The sequence below is a fragment of the Chanodichthys erythropterus genome, chromosome 14 (assembly GCF_024489055.1).
Source record: "Chanodichthys erythropterus isolate Z2021 chromosome 14, ASM2448905v1, whole genome shotgun sequence".
Taxonomy (NCBI): Eukaryota; Metazoa; Chordata; class Actinopteri; order Cypriniformes; family Xenocyprididae; genus Chanodichthys; species Chanodichthys erythropterus.
Genome location: NC_090234.1, coordinates 17359068 through 17382426, shown reverse-complemented (window position 1 = coordinate 17382426; position 23359 = coordinate 17359068). Strand labels below are relative to the sequence as shown.

General features: G+C 35.0%; 1 protein-coding gene across 1 annotated transcript; it reads left to right on the top strand.

The window, feature by feature from the left end:
- Positions 1 to 8409: 8409 nt before the first annotated feature.
- zgc:92380 (uncharacterized protein LOC445086 homolog) lies at positions 8410 to 23059 on the top strand. The gene is made up of 8 exons (XM_067409240.1): positions 8410 to 8795; positions 9410 to 9492; positions 9659 to 9815; positions 13106 to 13270; positions 16391 to 16516; positions 17055 to 17296; positions 18670 to 18704; positions 22250 to 23059. The coding sequence occupies exons 1-8, from the start codon at positions 8460 to 8462 to the stop codon at positions 22603 to 22605; spliced, it is 1500 nt and encodes a 499-aa protein (XP_067265341.1). The 5' UTR covers positions 8410 to 8459; the 3' UTR covers positions 22606 to 23059.
- Positions 23060 to 23359: the final 300 nt, after the last annotated feature.

Genomic DNA, 23359 nt, shown 5'->3' with positions numbered 1-23359 from the left:
AAATGTCAGAATGCATGAGCGTAAAACTATTTTATGTCTGTTTCTCAAAATTTTAATTTAAAAGCATTTTAAAGAGCTATAATAAACAGTAGTGGACCTTGCCAGTGCTTATTTAAAATGTATTTAAAGGATATTGAGACAGACCTGGATTTCTGACAATGGTATGATAAAGAATTTACCTATATTCTCCTCATTTCCCCTTTACCCTCATGGTCACATTTACAGTTTATACAAATGATTTATACAAATGTCTGTTTTTATGTACTTGTCACCTATACATTTATGAAAGTGACATGTGAAGGCTGTGTTTTTTATGCTGTGTTTTGGGGAATATGTGGCAATTTTTTATCTATTTACCACAAAATTGCTCAACTACACCATAAGCTTGCATATGAAATATTATATTTTTCAGAAAAAAATTACTTTAATGATGATCTAAATTAAATATGAGTTGTTTATGGATATTGATCTAAGTGTTATAAGCAGAATCCTGCCATCTCGTGGTTAGAAGAAAATCTGTAGGAATTACATTTTAGAAGTTGTTTTGACCATATATATCCAGCAGAGGGCCATTGAGATCCATTAATTTTTCTGGATGTGGCCAACCGCTCATATCACAACTTTATATATATATATATATATATATATATATATATATATATATATATATATATATATATATATATATATATATATATATATAAACCTTATATATTTTTGTGAAAGGTTAGAATTTGTTGTTGTTGTATTCTTAAGCATATATTTTTGCAATAATCCCACATAAATTTGCAAAAATATGACAAAAATGCCACTTATTATTATTTATAAATTATTTATTTAAATAAACCAAATGTAAAAAAATGTTTAAAAAAAGAAAAAGAAATGTTAAAAAAAATTGTGGCTGATCCTGTTTGCCAAACTCTAAATGCTTTCTGTTGCGGTCACGTGTGTGTGTGTGTGTGTGTGTGTGTGTGTGTGTGTGTGTGTGTGTGTGTGTGTGTGTGTGTGTGTGTGTGTGTGTGTGTGAACATGTTCCACATTGCATTTGTGCTCTACTACCAGACCAGCAAACATTTGGATGTTTAATGTCCGTTGAAAAGACGTCCCTCCGACACGTCCCATTATGGTTGTAAAAAAGTTCCAAAATGAAAATTAATGAAATTAATTATTATATAGCTACATAGCTAAAAGTCAAAGTAACAATAATACATGCATCCCAAAGAACTGTAGACATGTACAAATGTGTCTGAATGCATTTTCAGGAAATGTTCTGTTACATATGTTACATACTAAAGTTCTGTTACATATGTTATGCTGTCCTACTGCGACTATTTTTGGCCAGGGACCAATGTTTGCTGTGATGCCTTCATTTCTGTATGAACATTTTCAGATTTATGCCAGATTTTTTTATTTTATTGAAAAATTTATTTTCTGGCTTTCCATTTTCAATGTGGGGTTGGACCCCAAAGACCATGACTGATGTTTACATAAAGTCCAGAAGACAAAAAAATAATAATAATAGCTGAATTTATAAATATGACCCAATTCAAAAGTTCATGAACCCTTGATTCTTAATACTGTGTGTGGTTAACTGGATGATCCACGACTGTTTTTATGTTTTGTGATGGTTGTTCATGAGTCGCAGTAAAACTGCCCAAAATTCTTCAAAAAAATCCTCCAGGTCCCCAAAATTATTCAGTTTTCCAGCATCTTTTGCATATTTGAACCCATTCCAGCAGTGACTGTATGATTTTGAGATCCGGCTTTTCACACTGAGGACAATTGAGGGACTCAAACACAACTATTAAAAAAGGTTCAAACATTCACTGATGCTCCAGAAGGAAACACGATGCATTAAGAGCCGAGGGGTGAAAACATTTTGAATTTGAAGATCAAGGAATATTGTACTTAATTTGTCTTCTGGTAAACATTTAAGTGTCTTCTGTTGCTTCTAAAGGTACTAAATAAAAAAAAAAAATAAATAAACAAAATCAGAAAAATTTGGACATCTTCATCCTGTTCAAAAGTTTTCACCCCTCGGCTCTTAATGCATCGTGTTTCCTTCTGGAGCATCAGTGAATGTTTGAACCTTTTTTAATAGTTGTGTTTGAGTCCCTCAATTGTCCTCAGTGTGAAAAGATGAATATCAAAATCATACAGCCACTGCTGGAAAGGGTTCAAATATGCAAAAGATGGTGGAAATCTGAAGAATTTTTGGGACCTGGAGGATTTTCCTGAAGAATATTGGGCAGTTTAACTGCTCAGGACAAACAGGGGACTTTATGTATCATACTGCTGTATGATCCATCTTATTTTGTTAAAATTATTCATATTTTCACAGATTCTGCAAGGTGTTCATCATGGTTTTGCACACTGAAAGATTATTAATAGCCTATTTTGTTCCGTTGTATCATATTTTGTTGCCCCATTAAAAAGCTGCACAATACATCTAAAATAAACGTCTTTTAATCTTCCATTATTTTAAATACATATAATTCTTTACATTCACATATAAATATAATATAAATAGCTATTTTCATTTCATAAGAATACAAATAGCAATTTTAAACTTTTTATTAACAGATTTAGATTTTATAAAATTACTGTGTAAAGTTTTTTTTCAAGAATTAGCCTAGCATACTTTTTGATGCTGAATTATATACTCACCTAGTTTATTTATTGGTCAGCTTATGATTATATATTTCTATTCATTTGTTGTTTTTCTCTATAATGAAGAAGTGTGTTTAGTGCATTCTGGATTGTTTAATAAATCAAAGATTGACCATTAGTTCCACAAATACAGATGTATAGATACAGGCCCCCAGTAATTATTCTAGAAATAAATTAATTCAACAAAGGTAACCTCTTTTGCTACATATTTTAAATGGTTTAATGTATACTCTACGTGTTTGACCACTTATGAACTATCATTTAGCCTACTATATGTTGTGTATGTGACTATTGTGCCCTACCATCAGCAATAAATAAATTACTTTTAGAGCACAACATTTTTTTACATGAGAACAAATTTCTTCATTGATCTAGTCACTTAATTTTTCTCTCAGAATGCACCAGATTTATGCATTTAAATTTAAAATATATATAATTACATATACCCCCCTAGAGGAACCGATGTCCACCCACCACAGTCTCACAAAATCCTGTGGGAAACACTGCATCATGGTAATAAAAACTGGTGAGATTTTCTTATGTCAGTGACCAGAGAGCTTAAAGGATTTCATAAGATTCCCCCATAAATACAACTGTTTCCTCTCATCTGTTGAGAACTGTATATTATAAACACTTGCATCATAAAATCCATCTGCACCCCCAGGTGCATCCTATAAGCCAGGTTAATTCAGGCCATTTATTGTGCTATTGTGCTATGAGGTTATTCTGAAAACCAAATCCAATAAGATCCAATATTGTAAAGGTGCTTTCATCAGTGACAGCAGAGGTGTAGCCACAAACCAGAATTTAAGATTAGATTTTACATATCAGAGAAGAATGAGTGTATTGTCACTGAAAATGTAACTAGATTAAAATCAGACTAAAGCAATACTCATCTTTTTTTCCTGTTTGTTCTGCTCTCCATCATCTTTATTGCAAGTGGCAGCAACCTCATACTGAGCCGTCAGTTTCAGGATGTTATCTTTCTCTCTTGGTTATCTGCGTCTCTGGGTCTCCATGCTCAGAACATTCTGGATTGAAACTCAGCAGATCTTCTGCTTAAAGACAGAAATAGTTCACTCATTTGCTCACACTCATTTCATTCCAAACCTTTAGGTGCACATTCAAGTTGCTGTTTTGCATATACATTAAAAAAGTGCATGGTGATTTTTGCCATTATGAGGAATCAACAGGTGGAAAAGTTGTCGGATGTGATTTATCTCCCTGAGAAACAGCACATCTCGACTGGCCTGTGCATCTGGGATCCTTTGAGTCGGAATGATTTACGCTAGTCTGATATAGATTTATACAACCAAATGCCTACAACTGTTGGATCTACACCTCTGAGATAAGCTTATCCCGCTTGAGCAGAACTGGATAGCACTTTGCATTGATCTGTATTAAAACAGACAACTTCCCAAAATGATAATCATGCATTTTCTTATAGATGGAGCCTGTATTTTGAGGAGAGCATGCATTAGTATCTCTCTATGTGCACAGACATGATAGATGAACTACTATGTGTTTTGCTTTTTGATTCAAACAGTAGCTTGTGGGAGTTTGAAAGTCTGATCCATGTTCTTATCAGAAGTCCATAATATTGTCATAAGTATTCATAGACCTTTCCATGTTGTTTGTCAGTTCATAACAAACTAATCTTTGTTGAAATTGTGAGGCTAAAGCTCCACAATGTTTAGTCTCAGTGCTTTGTTTACTCCTGATTTTTCCGCACCTGTGACAAACGATTTGTGACCTATGGCTTTTATGGGATGCAAACAATGGTTTATCACGCATTCAGTAGTCATATTACATACCATTAAACTACTTCTCTTTTCATAAAATATATTGTTATATTTACAAATTAATTTATAATCATGGGAAGCTACCATAGACTGTAAAAAATAATGAAGCTACAGAACTGTGTCAGAAAGCTGTAAAGAACTGTGAAACTGTGTGAGACTGCATCTTAGGGATCTCTGAGGTCAGATAACACAAAAGCATAAAAAAGAATTACTGGAAAGAAAAGAGAAAAGAAAAGTCTTTCTTTCATTATTCCACACTTTTAATAAATGAGCAATGCCGCGAAAATGGCCGCGCCTTCCCTTATCAGTCAGCCATTTCAAATTAAGTAATTAGGCCTGCCCTGAAAAACCGTTAAAAATCTGTAACGTAGTCTGATCTAATCGGTAGCCTATTAACATTCATTTACATCACTCGGTTGAAAAGGCTGATTTCTGCATGTTTAATAAATGTTATCCGTGTTGTTGAAATATTTTATTTGTAATATTTATTAGTTATTTTGCTATTAAAAAGTACTATCAAAACTTACTTTTCGTCCTGTCAGTCAAATTCTCGGATGGTTGACTTCAAATGTTTTCCGTTCAATGAGTCGACTTTTTGGACTCGAGAACCGCATTTACTGATTCAGTATGAACGAATTGTTCAGACCGCTTTTGAGAACCAGTTCAAACGATTCATTAAAAAACAATCGATTCCTGTATACCTGCTTGTAAAAGAAAACAATGAAGGCAGAGCAAATAGCCTATTTAACATAAATATTCCTACAGGTTCCTAAGTTTTCCTACAGGTAGCTAATAGATATAATATAAACCCAGGATTTACCAGTACGGTTTACGAATCTTTTGTTTCGAATCAGTTGTTCGGAGCACCAAAGTCACGTGATTTCAGCAGTTTGGCAGTTACGTGATCCGAATCATGATTCGAAACAAAATATTCGTAAAGCTCCGAAGCAGTGTTTTGAAATCGGCCATCACTAGATAGCCTATATGTTGAAAAAAAGACTTATATTTCATCAAAAATATCTTAATTTGTGTTCTGAAGATGAACGAAGGTCTTATGGGTGTAGAACGACATGAGGGTGAGTAATAAATTACATTATTTTCATTTTGGGGTTAACTAACCCTTTAAGGAGCCTGTAGGAATATTTAGGCTAATGTTACATGAATCCGGTAGGAACCTGTTCCTGTATGATCCCTACACAGTCTACATGATTCCAGCAGAACATGGCTTGTGTAAGAAATATTAAGTGGTCTCTGCTGCCCTCATGTGGCCATAACTTTTCAAAGAGCATTTTTGAATTTTCACCTTAAAAGGATAGTTCACCCAAAAATGAATATTCTGTCATCATTTACTCACCATCAAGTTGTTTCAAACCTGCATGAATTTCTTTCTTCTGCTGAACAGAAAAGAAGATATTTTGAAGAATGTCAGAAACCAAACTGTTGATGGACCCCATTGACTTCCACAGTATTTTTTCCATACTATGAAAGTCAATGAGGCCTATTAACTGCCCTCATGTGGCCATAATAAGAAATGTCACACTTCAAGAGATGCAATAAAGAATTGGGAAATTCTTGTATCTTGATCAAATAATTCTAAAGATTATTAGAAATATAAAATGCACTTGAATTATTTGAAATCACAAAAGAATAGGTGCCATAAATATACATTGAAACACAAGTCAGCCTTATATTGAACTAAATGGTTGAACTAAGGACAAGAGGATTTTTCATAAATGTCAGAAGCTATTGCTATTGGGGCTTGTTTTCACAAAAAGCCAGAGTGTGTTCAGTTAACACTTCTTCCCCCTGCTATAACAGTGTAAATGCGTCAAGTTTTTTGTAGACAATGTAATATACAGTCATTGTCATATACAAAACAAATAATGTTTATATATTTAACATTTTAGATTTTTGCTAATTAATTGTTTTGTGTTTCATAATTGTTTTACTGTTTATATTTTGATGAAAGGCTTATTGGCTGTTTGCTTCCCAGTGTGACAACTTACCCCACAAGATGTTTTCACAAAAGATGAAGCAAAATCTAATTTCTTCTTTATTTACATATTTATATAAACGTTTTCTTGACAGCTTTTGTGAGATAAGCAGCATGATTGTATTTACTTTTCAAAGAGCATTTTATAATATTTACATTTATGATTAAGATTTTCCGCCTTAAGGGGTTAGTTCACCCAAAAATGACAATTCTGTCATTTATTACTCACCCTCATGTCGTTCCACACCCGTAAGACCTTCGTTTATCTTCAGAACACAAATTAAGATATTTTTGATGATATCTGAGATGTATCTGATTCCTCCATAGACAGCAATAACCAACACGTTCAAGGTCCAGAAAGGTACTAAAGACATTGTTAAAAAAGTTGACATGACTGCAGTGGTTCAACCTTAATTTTATGAAGCAACAATACTTTTTGTGCACAAAAACAAAACAAAAATAACGACATTAGGGTGAGTAATTAATGACAGAATTTTTATTTTTGGTTGAACTAACCCTTTCATAAAGTTCATGAAATAAGTTCACTAGGAGCTTGTTAGGCCTACATTCATTTCTCTATGTATTTCTGGAGAGATTTCAATTTAAAGGTAGAGTAGGCAATTTATTAACACTTTTTGTTATACTGTTTTTTTGTTGTTGTTGTTGTTGTTGTTGTTATGTACTTTGAGACATGAGGTTATTTAAAGCCGTCTCTTGTGACGCTTTGCAGACTCTGCTGCTGATTACTTAAAAATTGTAGCCTGTTACTGATTTCAAAAACTGTAATTAGTAATTATAATTACATAACACATTTTAGGTAATGTAATCTGACTACTTTTTGATTACTTTTAGACAGGTCAAACTGGGAATCGTGAAGGAACTGCAAGGGATTCGTAAGTTGATAAAGCTAATAATTAAATCATAAAAATGTAAAATAAAAATAAATAATTTAAAAATAAAAACAATCAAAATAAAATACAAACTGATGTGACCATGTGACCATTAACAGTCAACTAACTAGTGGCTGGTCTGCAATTTCCCCATCTAAAACAAACAAACAAACAAACAAACACTTTAACGTATGTATAAAAGCAATAGGCTTTTTTAGAATGAAAAAAGTATAAAATAGAAAAGATTAATTACAGAAAATCAATAAATTATGAACAATTTGCTGCCATTGCGTAAATAACATGTAATTGATAAAAAGTAACTGTAATCTGATTATGAGCATTATAAATGTACACTCTAAAAATGCTGGGTCAAAAATAACCCAAGCTGGGTTAAATATGGTCAAATCCAGCTGCTGGGTTAAGTATTTGACCCAATCTGCTGGGTAGTTTTATTTAACTCAATGATTGCTTAAAAATGACTGTACTGCTGGCCTAAAATGAACCAAAAATAGGCTGGAAATTATCATTTATTAATGAGTTTAATAAATAATGATTAAATAATAAACATTTATTAAATTGCTTATTAATAAATCTTCACCTTTTGATTATTACTGTTGCCTCTAGTAATTATGTGTCTAATTTTCCAACCCATTTTGGGTTTATTTTAAGTCAGCCGTATAGTCATTTTTAATCAATAGTTGAGTTAAATAAAACTACTCAGCAGGTTGGGCAAACATTTAACCCAATCGCTGGGATTGTCCATATTTAACCCAACTTGGGTTGTTTTTAACCAGCATTTTTAGAGTGTAATATAATTACAACTACTTAATTTTTTGGAATCTGAATATGTAATAGCCTACATATTACATCAGTTTCTAGCCAGCACTGCTCATTTGGCAACAAAATTAGTTTGAGAGTCTATATGATTTTGCAAACAAATGAGAGAGAGGTGCAGGTGTAGACTTACATCCCACAGACCAATCACTGAAGAGAGCTGAGTCTATATATAGCTGCTCCCAAACCCCCCTCGCACTACTACCTGCTGCAGGTAAAACAAAACACAGTGACTCGCAAGAACCTTCAAAGGCACCTCTAATCCGCACCATGTCGTTCAAGGGCGCTTCCAGGAGTTTCTCCAGCTCAAGTCTGTCTAGCAGCATGGGCTCAAGGGGCAATTTGTTTGGGGCCATAGGGAATCTGGCAAACACAATGCGTCCGTATGTGCAGATCAACAGCAGCAATTTTCCCCAAGTAGATGATAAAGAGACCATGAAGGGTCTGAATGACCGTCTGGGGGATTATCTGTCAAAAGTGCGACTGCTGGAGGAGTCCAACACTAAACTGGAGCAGCAAATCAAAGAGGCTCTGATGAGAAAAGGAGCTGAGAGCGGCAGAGACTGGAGCGCCTATGAGAGGATCATCGCTGATCTGAGAAACCAGGTGAGCAAATAAAAGGTTTTGTTGAGTATCCATGCATGCTTTTTTATCATAATGTACATAGCCAATGTTTGGACACACCTGCTTATTCTTTATTATGACTATTTTCCTCATTTTAGAATGATAGTAAAGTCATCAAAACTATGAAATAACACAGTGGGACCAAAAAAAAGCGCAAAGTCGCTCCACCCTGTTCTCTGCTTACTCTGGATATTCTCAACTTCATGAGTTGCAAGTTAATACTGCACACTTGTTGATGCTTTTCCTTCTATATCTGCTCCAACTCATCCATTAAAATTCACATTTAAACTTTTTACCTTTAAACTTTTAATTAGAATGTATTAATTTAATTGAATATTCAATTGGTTCAATAAAAAAAGTTAGTAATCTTTATTTAACCAGGTATAGAGACATATTTTTCATTAGTGGCCTCGCCAAAAGACAGACAAAAGACAATTGTTGTAAAATGGAAGAAATATTAATCATAAAATTGAAAGGAAAGCCACAAAAACTACTATGGGAACTGCATTCATGGAAGAGATACATAAATATTTCATAAAAAATATTTGCTGTATTGAGACAGTCAGTGCAAGCCAATGATATCAGTGTGTTTGTAGATCCAGGAAATGACTATGGGCAATGCCAGACTGTTTCTACAGATAGACAATGCGAGGCTGGCTTCTGACGATTTCAAAGTCAAGTGAGATTTCTATTTATTCCCTTTCATTTTCATTCATTGAGATTTTTATTTATTCCCTTTTAGTCCATTTCATGAAAACAAATAAATAAATAAACCTGTCTATATGCTGTAAATGTGACATACGCCCTATAGTCTCTCATGTAAATGAACTGTCCCGTCCGGGCAGGTTTGAGTCAGAGCAGGGTATGCGACAAGGGGTGGAGCAGGATCTGGCACGTCTCCGCAAGATGCTGGACGACACTTACATGGGCCGTATGCAGCTGGAGAGCCAGATCGAGTCTATGAGAGAAGAGCTGGCTTTCCTAAAGAAGAGCCACGATGAGGTACACGCCTTAAACACACTATTCAACACTGATTAAACACTATGACACCTGACACCTATGGTGGTTTGTTTGATGTGTTTGTATGAGAATCCAACAGCCTTCTAGTCACATGCAGCAGCAGTAAGTAGTTAATAGATATTTAACATTCATATTTAATAAGCTTAAAATACATTCTTATATATGTAAAAATCAAGTAAATTGTATCAACATTTTTAGGATCTGTCATTCACAATGATTCATTATATGACTCATTTAGGCCTACTTTTGTCTGATTTCTGACTTTTATGTTTCAAATCTAAGGTTGATTTATCTGGCTTGATTTAATAACTCTTTCCCCCAGTTTCATGGACAAAGCTTAATCTAATCCTAGACTAAAATGCACGTTTGAGCTGTTTTAACTTAAAACAACTTGCATTGAAATCTCTGACAGCAACATAGTGTCTGCCCAGATCTGGCCCACATCTGGTCCGCATATGATCTACATGTGGGCCGGATCTGGCTTAGACTAAACCCTGTCTGTGAAACCAGGCCTTTAAGCCCTGGATACAGGGTTGCCAGGTTTTCACAACAAAACCTGCCCAATTGCTCCTCAAAACTAGCCCAAAACTAGCCCACTCTCATTTCAAGGGTGTCCCACAGTAAAAATGCGTTCTGGGGGATAAAATTCGCTTTTTTGGTGAGGCTTCCCTCTAAAATTCGCATTCCAGGGACTAAATATTGCGTTATTTTGGGTCGATTCAACTCGCGGACATTAAAAAAAAACTGTGGCAACAGTGTAAAAGTAGCCCAATTCTGCGGGAAAACAGCGGACTTGTCAACACTGCCTGGATACACTGCAGGATTTTAGCAATCCTATAAGATAATTTCTTTATCACACTATGCGACATGGATTAACTTGGGTACGAAATGCATGTAGACTACGATCATGACAACTATTGACTCGTAGGCTACGATGCAAGTTTCTATAGAAGAATAAAACGTCATCAGCATGCCCTAGTGGTAAACAAAACACCATGTTGAATCACACTTTAACAGTTGTAGTTTTTATGTGTGCTGAAAATAAAAAGGAAGCGGTGAAAGAAGAAGGGAAAAGAGTTTCAGGTAAGCAGTTTTAAGTTTTAGCGCCATGTCGCGTTGATTTCGTGTTGCATTTTCATTGGCTGGTCAGTAGACGTTACACACTGCGATGATCAGGACGTAGGCTATCTTTGGTCGCAAGATCGGGAAAACGGCCCAAATTTGAACCTCTCTCACTGTACGACATAGGACCACCGACTAAGAGCCACGATCACAGAAATCGCCGCGATTATTTCACGATGGCAATCTTTCGTCTGGGACAACCAAAAATCGTGCAGTATATCCCAGGCTTCATTTAAGCTCTTCTATTAAAAAGGAGTTATAGGCTATGTAGAGCTTAAAAACCCTTGTTATTAGTGACACCGGTGGCTGTTAAGTGAACTGCAGCCGGCAACTCATTGCTCGTGCGTGCACACGTGCACACTTTATGTAGCGACTGAACGTGATTCAATGCCTCGATATACTCACTGTGAAGTTCTTTTTTTTGCTTAGAAGTAAAAAGAAGTCGGAAATACCTTTGCGGAAATAAACTATTAACGAACATCCACACGCTGTCCACGCTGCTGAGAGCGACGGTTAGATGAATATGTGCTGTGCGCGCTTTCCTCTCAAAACAAAATAAACACATGACAAACAGTGACAGCGGTGATGAAACTAAATTAATCCATTTCCTTTGCATGACACACTGACAGTACAGAATAGCTCTTTCAGCATTATCCTGAACATTAGAAGCATTCATTTCATGTGTCATAGTGTGCGTAAATCACATCATTTTGTGTTTCCCGGCAAAAACATTTTGTTTTGTTTTGTTTTGTTTTGTTTTAATTACAAGCCCTACGGAAGAGGATTAGGGCCAAGCAATAATAAAAAAATAAAACCATCCCGAGATTAAAGTTGTTAAATTTTGAGAATAAACTCGTTAAATTACGAGAAAAAACTTGTTAAATTTCGAGAAAAAGGTCAAGATAAAATGTTGAGAATAAACTTGTTAAATTACGAGAAAAAAACTCGTTAAATTTCAAGAAAAAAGTCGAGATAAAATGTTGAGAATAAAGTCATTAAATTACGAGAAAAAAAGTCGTTAAATTATGAGAAAAATGTCGTTAAATTTCGAGAAAAATTTCGAGATAAAATGTTGAGAATACAGTCATTAAATTACGAGAACAAACTCGTTAAATTTCGAGAAAAAAGTCTAGATAAAATGTTGAGAATAAAGTCATTAAATTATGAGAATAAACTCATTAAATTATGAGACAAATATCGTTAAATTACGAGAACAAATTTGTTAAATTACGAGAATAAATTCATTAATTTATTGACAATTCTCAGCATTTTAGCTCGACTTTTTTCTTGAAATTTAACGACATTTTTCTCATAATTTAAAGAATTTGTTCTCGTAATTTAACGACTTTTTTCTTGTAATTTAATGACTTTATTCTCAAAATTTTATCTTGACTTTTTTCTAGAAATGTAACGAGTTTTTTCTCTAAATTTAACAACTTTATAATCTCGTTATGGTTTTATTTTTTTATTATTGCTTGGCCCTAATCATCTTCCGTAATACGAGCTGTTCACACATTGGCCATAAAAAAGTGATTCATGCATGAAAATTCTTCATATAGCCCTTTAATTTAATATTTAATTTAAATGTATTTACTTATTTAGAAATGTATTTATTTAAAATGTTGTTTTTTTTTTGTTTTTGTTTTTTCTTGTTTAGAAATGTAGAAATTCCTGATGAAATAAAATACTTTCCAAACTGTGTAAAAAAAAAAAAAAAAAAAAAAAAAGTGGGTGGTCACCGTAAAATATATAGCTGCGTAGACCAATCTGCTCTCTAATCACTCTCACAGGACTTTGATGTCATACACCAGGGTCCTTCAAATCCAGTCCTGGAGAGTTTCCAACCCTAATCAAACACACCAGAACAAGCTAGTCAAGGTCTCATATTTACTAGAAAATGACAGTTAGGTGAGTTCGATCAAGGTTTGAGCTAATTTCTGCAGGACAGTGGCCCTCCAGGGCTGGATTTGAGGAATCGTTTCAAGTCAAACAAACCTATTATCTCAGCTGCTGTCAACAGATATTCCCACCTGGTTTTCAACGCTTTGGGGCAAGCGTTAAACACACTCAGTTCTCTAGTAGCCGCACTGTTGCCAGATCCTGTTATTATAAACCATATAACTAAAGTTTTTTATCATTTTATTTCACAGGATGTCGCCAACCTAAAGAGCCAGATCAGCGACTGTCAAGTCAATGTGCAGATGGAGAATAAAAACAGTCCAGATCTCAATGACACCATTAGTAACATCCGCACGCAGTACGAACGAGCTGTGCAGAAGAGCCGCGAGGAAACTGAAGCATGGTACCAAAACAAAGTCAGTGGTATTTTGCATTCTTTTGTTGTCTCCCTCTGTTTTTCCAAATTGTTGCGACTTTCTATTAATAGGCTACTCTACTCTTTGGTGTCCCATTACAAGGTACTTTTTTTGTTGGTACTATTAGATCTGTTAGCTAAACTATTATTTAAAAATTAAAATGATCCTAGCATTACATTTAGTCATTTAGCAGACGCTTTTATCCAAAGCGAATTACAAATGAGAGTAGTAAAATCAATCAAATCAACATGAGAACAACAATATGTAAGTGCTGAGTGAAGTCACAGTTATGTCAGTAAAGTGCTCATAGCGAATTTTTTTTTTTTTTTTTTTTTTTTTTAATACACAAATAGATAGGAGAAGAATATTAGTCAAGGTAAGTGCTACTACTACTGGGTTAAGTGCTGACGAAAAAGATACGTCTTTAGCATTTTTTTGAAAACGGCTAGAGACTCAGCTGCTCGGATAGAGCGTGGTAGGTCATTCCACCAGCCAGGAACAGTCCCGGAGAAGGTCCGTGATAGTGATTTTGTGCCCCTATGTGATGGCACCACAAGGCGCCGTTCACTTGCAGAACAAAGTTTCTGGAGGGTGCGTAAGTCTGAAGTAGTGAGTTAAGGTATAACGGTGCAGAGCCAGCGGTCGTTCTGTAGGCAAACATCAGAGCCTTGAATTGGATGCGAGCAGCTACTGGCAGCCAATGCAGACTGACGAAGAGAGGAGTGACGTGCGCTCTCTTCGGTTCGTTGAAGACCAGTCTTGCTGCAGCATTCTGGATCAGTTGCAGAGGCTTGATAGTGCATGCTGGAAGGCCAGCCAAGAGAGCATTACAGTAGTCCAGTCTGGATAGAACAAGAGCTTGGACAAGAATTTGTGTGGAATGTTCCGATAGGAAGGGTCTAATCTTCCTGATGTTGTACAAGGCAAATCTGCAGGACCGGGTCATTGCTGCAACATGATCTGTGAAAGTTAGACAATCATCCATCACCACTCCAAGGTTTCTGGCTGTCCTGGAAGGAGTGATGGTTGAAGACCCAAGTTGAACTGAAAGGTTGTGATGAAGTGTTGGGTTTGCACCGATCACAAGCAGTTCCGTTTTTGCAAGGTTGAGATGGAGGTGGTGGTCCTTCATCCAGGCAGAAATGGCTGTCAGGCAGGCTGTGATGCGACCAGCAACCGTCGGATCATCTGGTTGGAATGAGAGGTAGAGTTGTGTGTCATCAGCATAACAGTGATAGGAGAAACCATGATCCTGAATGACCGATCCTAGTGATGACATGTAGACGGAGAAGAGAAGTGGTCCAAGCACGGAGCCCTGAGGTACCCCAGTAGCAAGATGATGTGACTTGGACACCTCACCTCTCCAAGATACCCTGAAGGACCTACCTGAGAGGTAAGACTCGAACCACTGGAGCACAGTTCCCGTGATGCCCTTCGACATGAGTGTAGACAGGAGGATCTGGTGGTACACTGTATCAAAGGCAGCAGACAGATCCAGCAAGATGAGTACTGATGATTTTGAAGATGCTCGTGCCAGTCTCAGGGCTTCAGTGACTGAGAGCAGGGCAGTCTCAGTTGAGTGGCCACTCTTGAAACCAGACTGGTGGTTGTCAAGAAGGTTGTTCTGTGTGAGATAAGTAGACAGTTGGTTGAATACAACTCTCTCAAGTGTCTTCGCAATGAAAGGAAGAAGGGATACTGGTCTGTAGTTTTCTAAAAGTGCTGGATTCAGAGTGGGTTTCTTAAGCAGTGGGGTAATCCTAGCCTGCTTAAAAGCTGTGGGAAATGTTCCAGTGTGAAGGGAGAAATTGATAATGTGAGTGAGTGCAGGTAGAATTGAGGAGGAGATGGCCTGAAGAAGATGAGTGTGGATAGGGTCTAGCGGACAGGTAGTGGGGTGATTGGAAAGAATGAGTTTGGAAACATCTGCCTCAGATAGCATGGAGAAGGAGGGGAGAATTTGTGTGTTTTCAATTAAGATGTTCTTGTCAGTGTGTGGTGTGGAGAATTGGCTGCTGATGGTTGTTATTTTATGTGTGAAGAAAGTGGCAAAGTCATCAGCTGTAAGAACTGATGTGGGAGGGAGGGGAGGAGGGCAAAGAAGAGAAGAGAAGGTTTTGAAAAGTGTCCGGGAGTCATTTGAGTTGTTAATTTTAGTGTGATAGTAGGAGGTTTTAGCATTGGTGACATTAGTAGAGAAAGAAGAAAGGAGTGACTGATATAAGCTAAGGTCAGTAGGATTTTTAGATTTGCACCACTTCCTCTCTGCAGCCCTGAGTCTAGACCGATGCTCACGGAGAACATCAGAGAGCCAGGGGGCAGAGGGGGTGGCGCGGGCTGGTCTGGTTAAAAGGGGGCAGAAATCGTCTAAGCAAGATGATAGAGTGGTGCAGAGAGTGTCAGTAGCAGTGTTAGTGTCCATTGATGAGAATTGGTTAGCGGGAGGAAGTGTGGATGAGACCGAAGAGGATAGATGAGATGGCACGAACGTCATATAATTTTCAACACAAAAAATGTCTGTATCTCCCATTCATTTGGAGATTTTGGCCTGTTTGCTGTCTTATTAATCTCAAAACAAACATTTGCTCACATACCAACTAGCACTTGGAATCTTATTACCCTTTCTGACCTAGTTTTCTTTGATTTTTTTTTATTTTTTTATTTTTCAAATTCAATCAATCCATCCAATTTATTTATTTATTTATTTATTTATTTATTTATTTATTTATTTATTTATTTATTTATTTTTCATTTTTTTTAAATAAATATTTTTTAAATCTTATTTATAAGATATTATTCTTTAATGATTTATTATTTTACTTTATTATTTAATTATTAATGATTCATTATTTAATTATTTATCCATGCTGCAAAATAAACTCACAAATAAGGGTACTAAACTATATTTAGAAATTCAGCAAAAATGGCAGATCTCATAAAATAAATTGCACTTCCAAAGAAATGAAGCTTAAACGCACCCTTTCATTTTATCTCCATGAGTTGTGACCCTACTTTTGTACCCTATGGGAAAGTGCCCTTTACTTAGGAGAGCTTTGTGCATAATTATAAGGCGGACCTATATTATCATGAGACCTGAATATCTTGTTCCTCTCCATCCAGTTTGACAACATCACAGCTGAGGTGACTCAGAACACAGAAGCTCTGCAGACAGCAAAGACAGAGCTGAATGAGCTGCGCAGGCAGAGACAATCTCTAGAAATTGACCTGCAGGCGCTTCACAACATGGTATGGTACACAAATTACAGTGATTATGTGCTTGACAAATCATTCTTCATTCTACCCAGTCAGCACTTTCAAACGATTATGAAATGTTTCCAGCCTGTCTCCATGCATGCATGTCATCTGAATTTACACATTATTCCTGTGCACCCAAGTGTTTTTTTTAACCATGGGAAAATAGAAGCTGTTTTTATACAGTGGTTCATCAAGATATTTTTTGTCAAGATGATTTTTTGCACTTAGCTGAAGCACAATTCTGCACAAAAATGATTGCATAACTAAAAAAAAAATATTGACGCACACACTTATTACTAATTCTTTATCAGTTTTAACTGATAGTTTCAACTAATGCATTGAAAATATGTTCCATACATAAATACTGTTTCATTTCCCACATTTTAGAATAATAGTTATCTATGAAAAGGTAATAATAAAAAAAAAATACAATGAATAAAAAACCTTATTTCAAAAGGTTAAGATCATGAGAAACATAAATTCTGTCAAGAGTGTCCACAAACTACTTATTCTGCTTGGTGCCTTGCAGATTCGTTCTCTTGAAGATTCGCTGCATGAAGTGGAAGCACACTACGGTCAGGAAGTCAGCGGACACAACTCTCAAATCATGCAGCTGGAGGGAGAGCTGGGACAGGTGCGTGCCCAGGTGGAGCGCCAGACGGCTGAGTACGAGGCGCTGCTCAACATCAAGTCCAAACTCGAGGCAGAGATCGCCACCTATCATCGCCTTTTGGAGGGCGTTGTTGACGACAAGGCGGGGGACAAAAACAGGTAAGATGAAAGAAAGTTTGTGAACAGTAATTAATTAAGTCCTTAATAGGCTGAATCATTTGTTTTTAATTAAAAAAAGAAAAGCGGTCACTGGGATGGTTTCAAAAGGTACACCTTTGTACCTTATTTACCCCTAAAGGGTATATATTAGTACCTTAAATTTGCATATTAGTACATAAAGTGTATATTTTAGTACCTAAATGGTACATATTACAACCTTCTGAAAGGGTACAGTCCCAGTGACAGATTGAGAAAAAGAAAAGAAATGTTGAGAATGTGAAGCCTGTCACCAAGTCCTTAAAAAGAATCAGTACTACACTTTTAAAAATAAAAGGTTCTTTATTGCCATTTATAGTTCCATGAAAAACTTTTAACATCCTTAGAATCTTTCCATTGCACAAAAGGTTCTTTACCTTGGAAAAAAAGTTATTTACACTAAAAAAAAAAAAAAAAAATGGTTCTTTAAGAGGTTCCAAGAAACGTTCTTTGTGGAAACAAAAATGTTTTTTCTATGGGGGAAAAGAACCTTTTTTTGTTTGGCCCAATATGTCGATTTTGACTGGAGGATGACATTCCTCCAGGGCCCCTGAGATCGAATCTTACCCGGGAGGGTGCATCCTGCCTGGGATGCTTGACCTGCTCATGGAGGGTGGATGTATTTCAAACAATGCAGCCGAGTGTTCAAATTAGGACGTCATAGGCAATATATCAAAGATTCACTATATTTTAAAGATATAAAAGTATTGTTATAATATAAGATTATGTAGACAAATTTGGAATAAAGTGCATTTTCATGATTCATTTTCATGCATCAGTGCATTACGATTCAAAACTATGATGTAACTAACTTTCTCTAAAAATGTTTCATTAAAAGGTATACGAAGGTAAATATTGCTGTTTGTTAAAATGATTTGGAGTAGTTCAGAACAAATACAAAAAGCATGTTCAATTTTGAGAATCATTTGGTCACAGATTGCAATGTGCACATCACGCAGTATTGCTGTTTCCATATAGCATTTTCCCTTGTGAGCTGCCCATGCAAATCTAGTGTGCACAAAGCACAGCTTTCCATGAGGAAGTCACGCTATAGCAACAAACACAAGGCACAAACTCTTTCCCTACAGGCTTGTGAGAAACATGTCCCAGCAAGCATTTGTCCTTTAAAACAGACACCACTTAAACACCATAAACAATGAGGTGGATGCACGCCCCCTGATATGCAGTGGTTGCTTAATGTTTCAATGATTCCAGATGGGAACGATTCTTAAAATCTCAACTTCAATCCACTCCAGTCTTGATTAAATAGTTGTATCCGTTCCCATCTAGTACCTCCATTTGTGCCACTATCTCATGTTTTCTCTTCCCTCCCACAGAGAGGAATTTTCTTTAGAGCAAGCGATGTATGCAGGTGAGTACGTGATGAGTAGATTTTAGGCATCGTCCGGTGTGAGTTAACAAACGCTTGCCTAACCCACATCAAGTTTGTCTTCATACTAATTATCACTCACTGCTCTACGGTCTAACACAGACGAGTAAACTGTGCTGCCTGAGCCCTCGCTGTACGTGCATCGGTCACACTGCTTGTGTTTCTCACTGCTAACCTCATGCAAATATGATTGAAGATAATCATCTGTACAATTTGTTTAAGAATCAAAGGGGTCATTCTACAAAACAAGTGCCATTTGTGCCCTTCATATACATACAGTATGTGCCTTTTTTTAGCCACCTGTTTTGAACTCTGATTTCTATATATATATATATATATATATATATATACACATACAAATACATATATATATATATATATATATATATATATATATATATATATATATATATACTGTTCAAAAGTGTGCTCAGTAAGATGTTTTTGAAAGAAGTCTTTTATGCTCACCAAGACTTTTATTTGTTCAAAAATGCAGTGAAAAAAGTAATATTGTGAAATATTATTACAATTTTAAAGAACTGTTTATATTTGAATATATTTTAAAATGTAATTTACTCCAGTGATGCATTTTCATATATATATATATATATATATATATATATATATATATATATATATATATATATATATATATATTAGTTAAAAACTAGCATTTATAGAAAGAAAGTTACACTTTATTTCAATAGTCCACTATAGACATTCTACTAACATGTACCTTGCAACTATGTCAACTAGCAGTCATTAGAGTATTAATAGACTGTCTGCGTAATATCTGCTAACACGTTATTTTGATGCTTCCAAAAGACATTCTACCGACTACAAGTAACTTTGCAACTACATGTCAACTAACTCTCATTATAGTATTAAAATGTCAACTTAATATCTGCTAACATATTATTTTGATGCTTCTAACAAACATTCTACCAACTACAAGTAGCTTTGCAACTACATGTCAACTAACTCTCATTATAGTATTAAAATGTCAACTTAATATCTGCTAACACGTTATTTTGATGCTTCTAACAAACATTCTACCAACTACAAGTAGCTTTGCAACTACATGTCAACTAACTCTCATTATAGTATTAAAATGTCAACTTAATATCTGCTAACATATTATTTTGATGCTCCCAACAAACATTCTACCAACTACAAGTAGCTTTGCAACTACATGTCAACTAACTCTCATTATAGTATTAAAATGTCAACTTAATATCAGCTAACACGTTATTTTGATGTTTCCAATAGACATTCTACCGACTACAAGTAACTTTGCAACTACATGTCAACTAACTCTCATTACAGTATTAAAATGTCAACTTAATATCTGCTAACACGTTATTTTGATGCTTCTAACAGGCATTCTACCAACTACAAGTAGCATTGCAACTACATGTCAACTAACTTTCATTGTAGTATTAAAATGTCAACTTAATATCTGCTAACACGTTATTTTGATGCTTCCAATAGACATTCTACCAACTACAAGTAACTTTGCAACTACATGTCAACTAACTCTCATTATAGTATTAAAATGTCAACTTAATATCTGCTAACACGTTATTTTGATGCTCCCAACAAACATTCTACCGACTACAAGTAGCTTTGCAACTACATGTCAACTAACTCTCATTATAGTATTAAAATGTCAACTTAATATCTGCTAACACATTATTTTGATGCTCCCAACAGACATTCTACCAACTACAAGTAGCTTTGCAACTACATGTCAACTAACTCTCATTATAGTATTAAAATGTCAACTTAATATCTGCTAACACGTTATTTTGATGCTTCTAACAGGCATTCTACCAACTACAAGTAGCTTTGCAACTACATGTCAACTAACTTTCATTATAGTATTAAAATGTCAACTTAATATTTGCTAACACGTTATTTTGATGCTTCCAATAGACATTCTACCAACTACAAGTAACTTTGCACTACATGTCAACTAACTCTCATTATAGTATTAAAATGTCAACTTAATATCTGCTAACACGTTATTTTGATGCTCCCAACAGACATTCTACCAACTACAAGTAGCTTTGCAACTACATGTCAACTAACTGTCATTATAATATTAAAATGTCAACTTAATATCTGCTAGCACGTTATTTTGATGCTCCCAACAGACATTCTACAGACTACAAGTAGCTTCGCAACTACATGTCAACTAACTCTCATTATAGTATTAAAATGTCAACTTAATATCTGCTAGCACGTTATTTTGATGCTCCCAACAAACATTCTACTGACTACAAGTAACTTTGCAACTACATGTCAACTAACTTTCATTATAGTATTAAAATGTCAACTTAATATCTGCTAACACGTTATTTTGATGCTCCCAGCAGACATTCTACCAACTACAAGTAGCTTTGCAACTACATGTCAACTAACTCTCATTATAGTATTAAAATGTCAACTTAATATCTGCTAACACGTTATTTTGATGCTCCCAACAAACATTCTACCGACTACAAGTAGCTTTGCAACTACATGTCAACTAACTCTCATTATAGTATTAAAATGTCAACTTAATATCTGCTAGCACGTTATTTTGATGCTCCCAACAAACATTCTACCGACTACAAGTAGCTTTGCAACTACATGTAAACTAACTTTCATTATAGTATTAAAATGTCAACTTAATATCTGCTAGCATGTTATTTTGATGCTCCCAACAAACATTCTACTGACTACAAGTAACTTTGCAACTACATGTCAACTAACTCTCATTATAGTATTAAACTATCTGCTAACACTTTATCTTGATGCTCCCCAGACATTGTACTAACTACAAAAACTTGCAACTATGTCAACTAACTCATAGTATTATTAAAATGTCAACTTAATATCTGCTACCACTTTATTTTGATGCTTCCAACAGGCATTCTACTAACTACAAGTAACTACATGTCAACTAACTCTCATTATAGTATTATTAAATTATCTGCAAACTTTATTTTGAAGCTTCCCCAACATTCTGCTATCTACAAATAACTTTGGAATTAGAACTGTTGTTTATTTGAATGTAATTAACTCCCGTGATGCATTTTTTCCTCACAATTCTTTTGATATATAGTTCAAAAGAATAGCATTTATTTGAAATAGAAATAATTTTTGATCAATTTAATGCATCTTTTGCTGAATAAAAGTATTCATTTCTTACTGACCGCAAATGTTTGAAGAGAAATGTATATACAAAAAGAAATTAATATTTAGTTGAGTTATTCTCAAATTAAAAGTAAAAAGTAAATTCTCAAAGCACAGATTTTTTTATATTTAAATTTACAAAAAATCACTTCCAAAATTACCTTATCAAACTGCAGTAGGCACGTGATTCATAGAATGACCCAAATGTAAACTAGCCAATTACAAATGTTGCATGATTTGTTTGCATCTGTTTTTAGAGAAAATGACTAATTTCATTTTGTATGTTACATAAATGTCATAAATTACTAAAGACTGTCAATAACATCCAGCTTATGTTCTGTCTCCAGCTCCTCCTCCGTCTTCCGTAAATCTTAAGAAAACCATCATCATCACCCAAGAAATAGTGGACGGAGAGGTGGTCTCTCAGAGCGAATTTGAGCAAAATCCTACTTATCTCAACGGCCAGGGCATTTTTGGGCGGGAAGAGGAGTTAGTAGAACATCTGGAGTTTGTGGAGGAAGAGAAGATAACAGAGCAACTGGAGTTTGTGGAGGAAAAGAAGATAACAGAACAACTGGAGTTTGTGGAGGAAGAGCAGATAACCGAAAAGCAGGAGTTAGTAGATCAAGAGGTGTTGGTGGAGGGAAAGAAACCTGTGGAACATGACGAGGAGGAAGCTTCTCCAAATGTGGAGAACGAGTGACTTTCTACTGCTATGTCCTACATTTGTCTTCCTAATCTTACAGCCTCAGTGATTCTTTATCTCTGTCTTTCTTTCCTTCTTCCTGCTCAGTTTATCATTGTGAAGACCTTATCAATCTCCTGTGCCACATTAAAACATGAGACTCATTTTCTGGTCAGTGTTGTTATTTTATAATGTACATTTATGTTCAAAAGTTTAGGGCCAGTAAATATATAAGAAATTAATACTTGTATTCAGTGAGGCAGATTAAATTGATCAAAGCAGTGAAGACATTTATAATGTTATATAAGATTTCAGTAACAGTTAAAGCCTGTATAATGCATTATATATGCACATTATGAATACCTTTTTAATGCATTATACATAAAAGCTTTAAATAAAGTGTTGCCATAATCTACATTTCTGTTCTTTTGATCTCCTGGAAAATGTTCTACAAAAATGTGAAACAGCACAAGGGTTTTCAACATTGATAAGGTTTCCTGAACAGCAAATCAGCATATTAGAATGATCATGTGACATTGAAGAGGAGTAATGATACTGAAAAACATCAGAGTGATAAATTACAGTTTTAAATATCTTCAAATAAAAAACATTTATTTTGAAGTGTAATATATATATATATATATATATATATATATATATATATATATATATATATATATATATATATATATATATATATATAAAACAATATTACTAATTTTACTTTTTTTTTTTTTTTTTTTTTTAAGCATGGAAATTTTCAAAAACAATT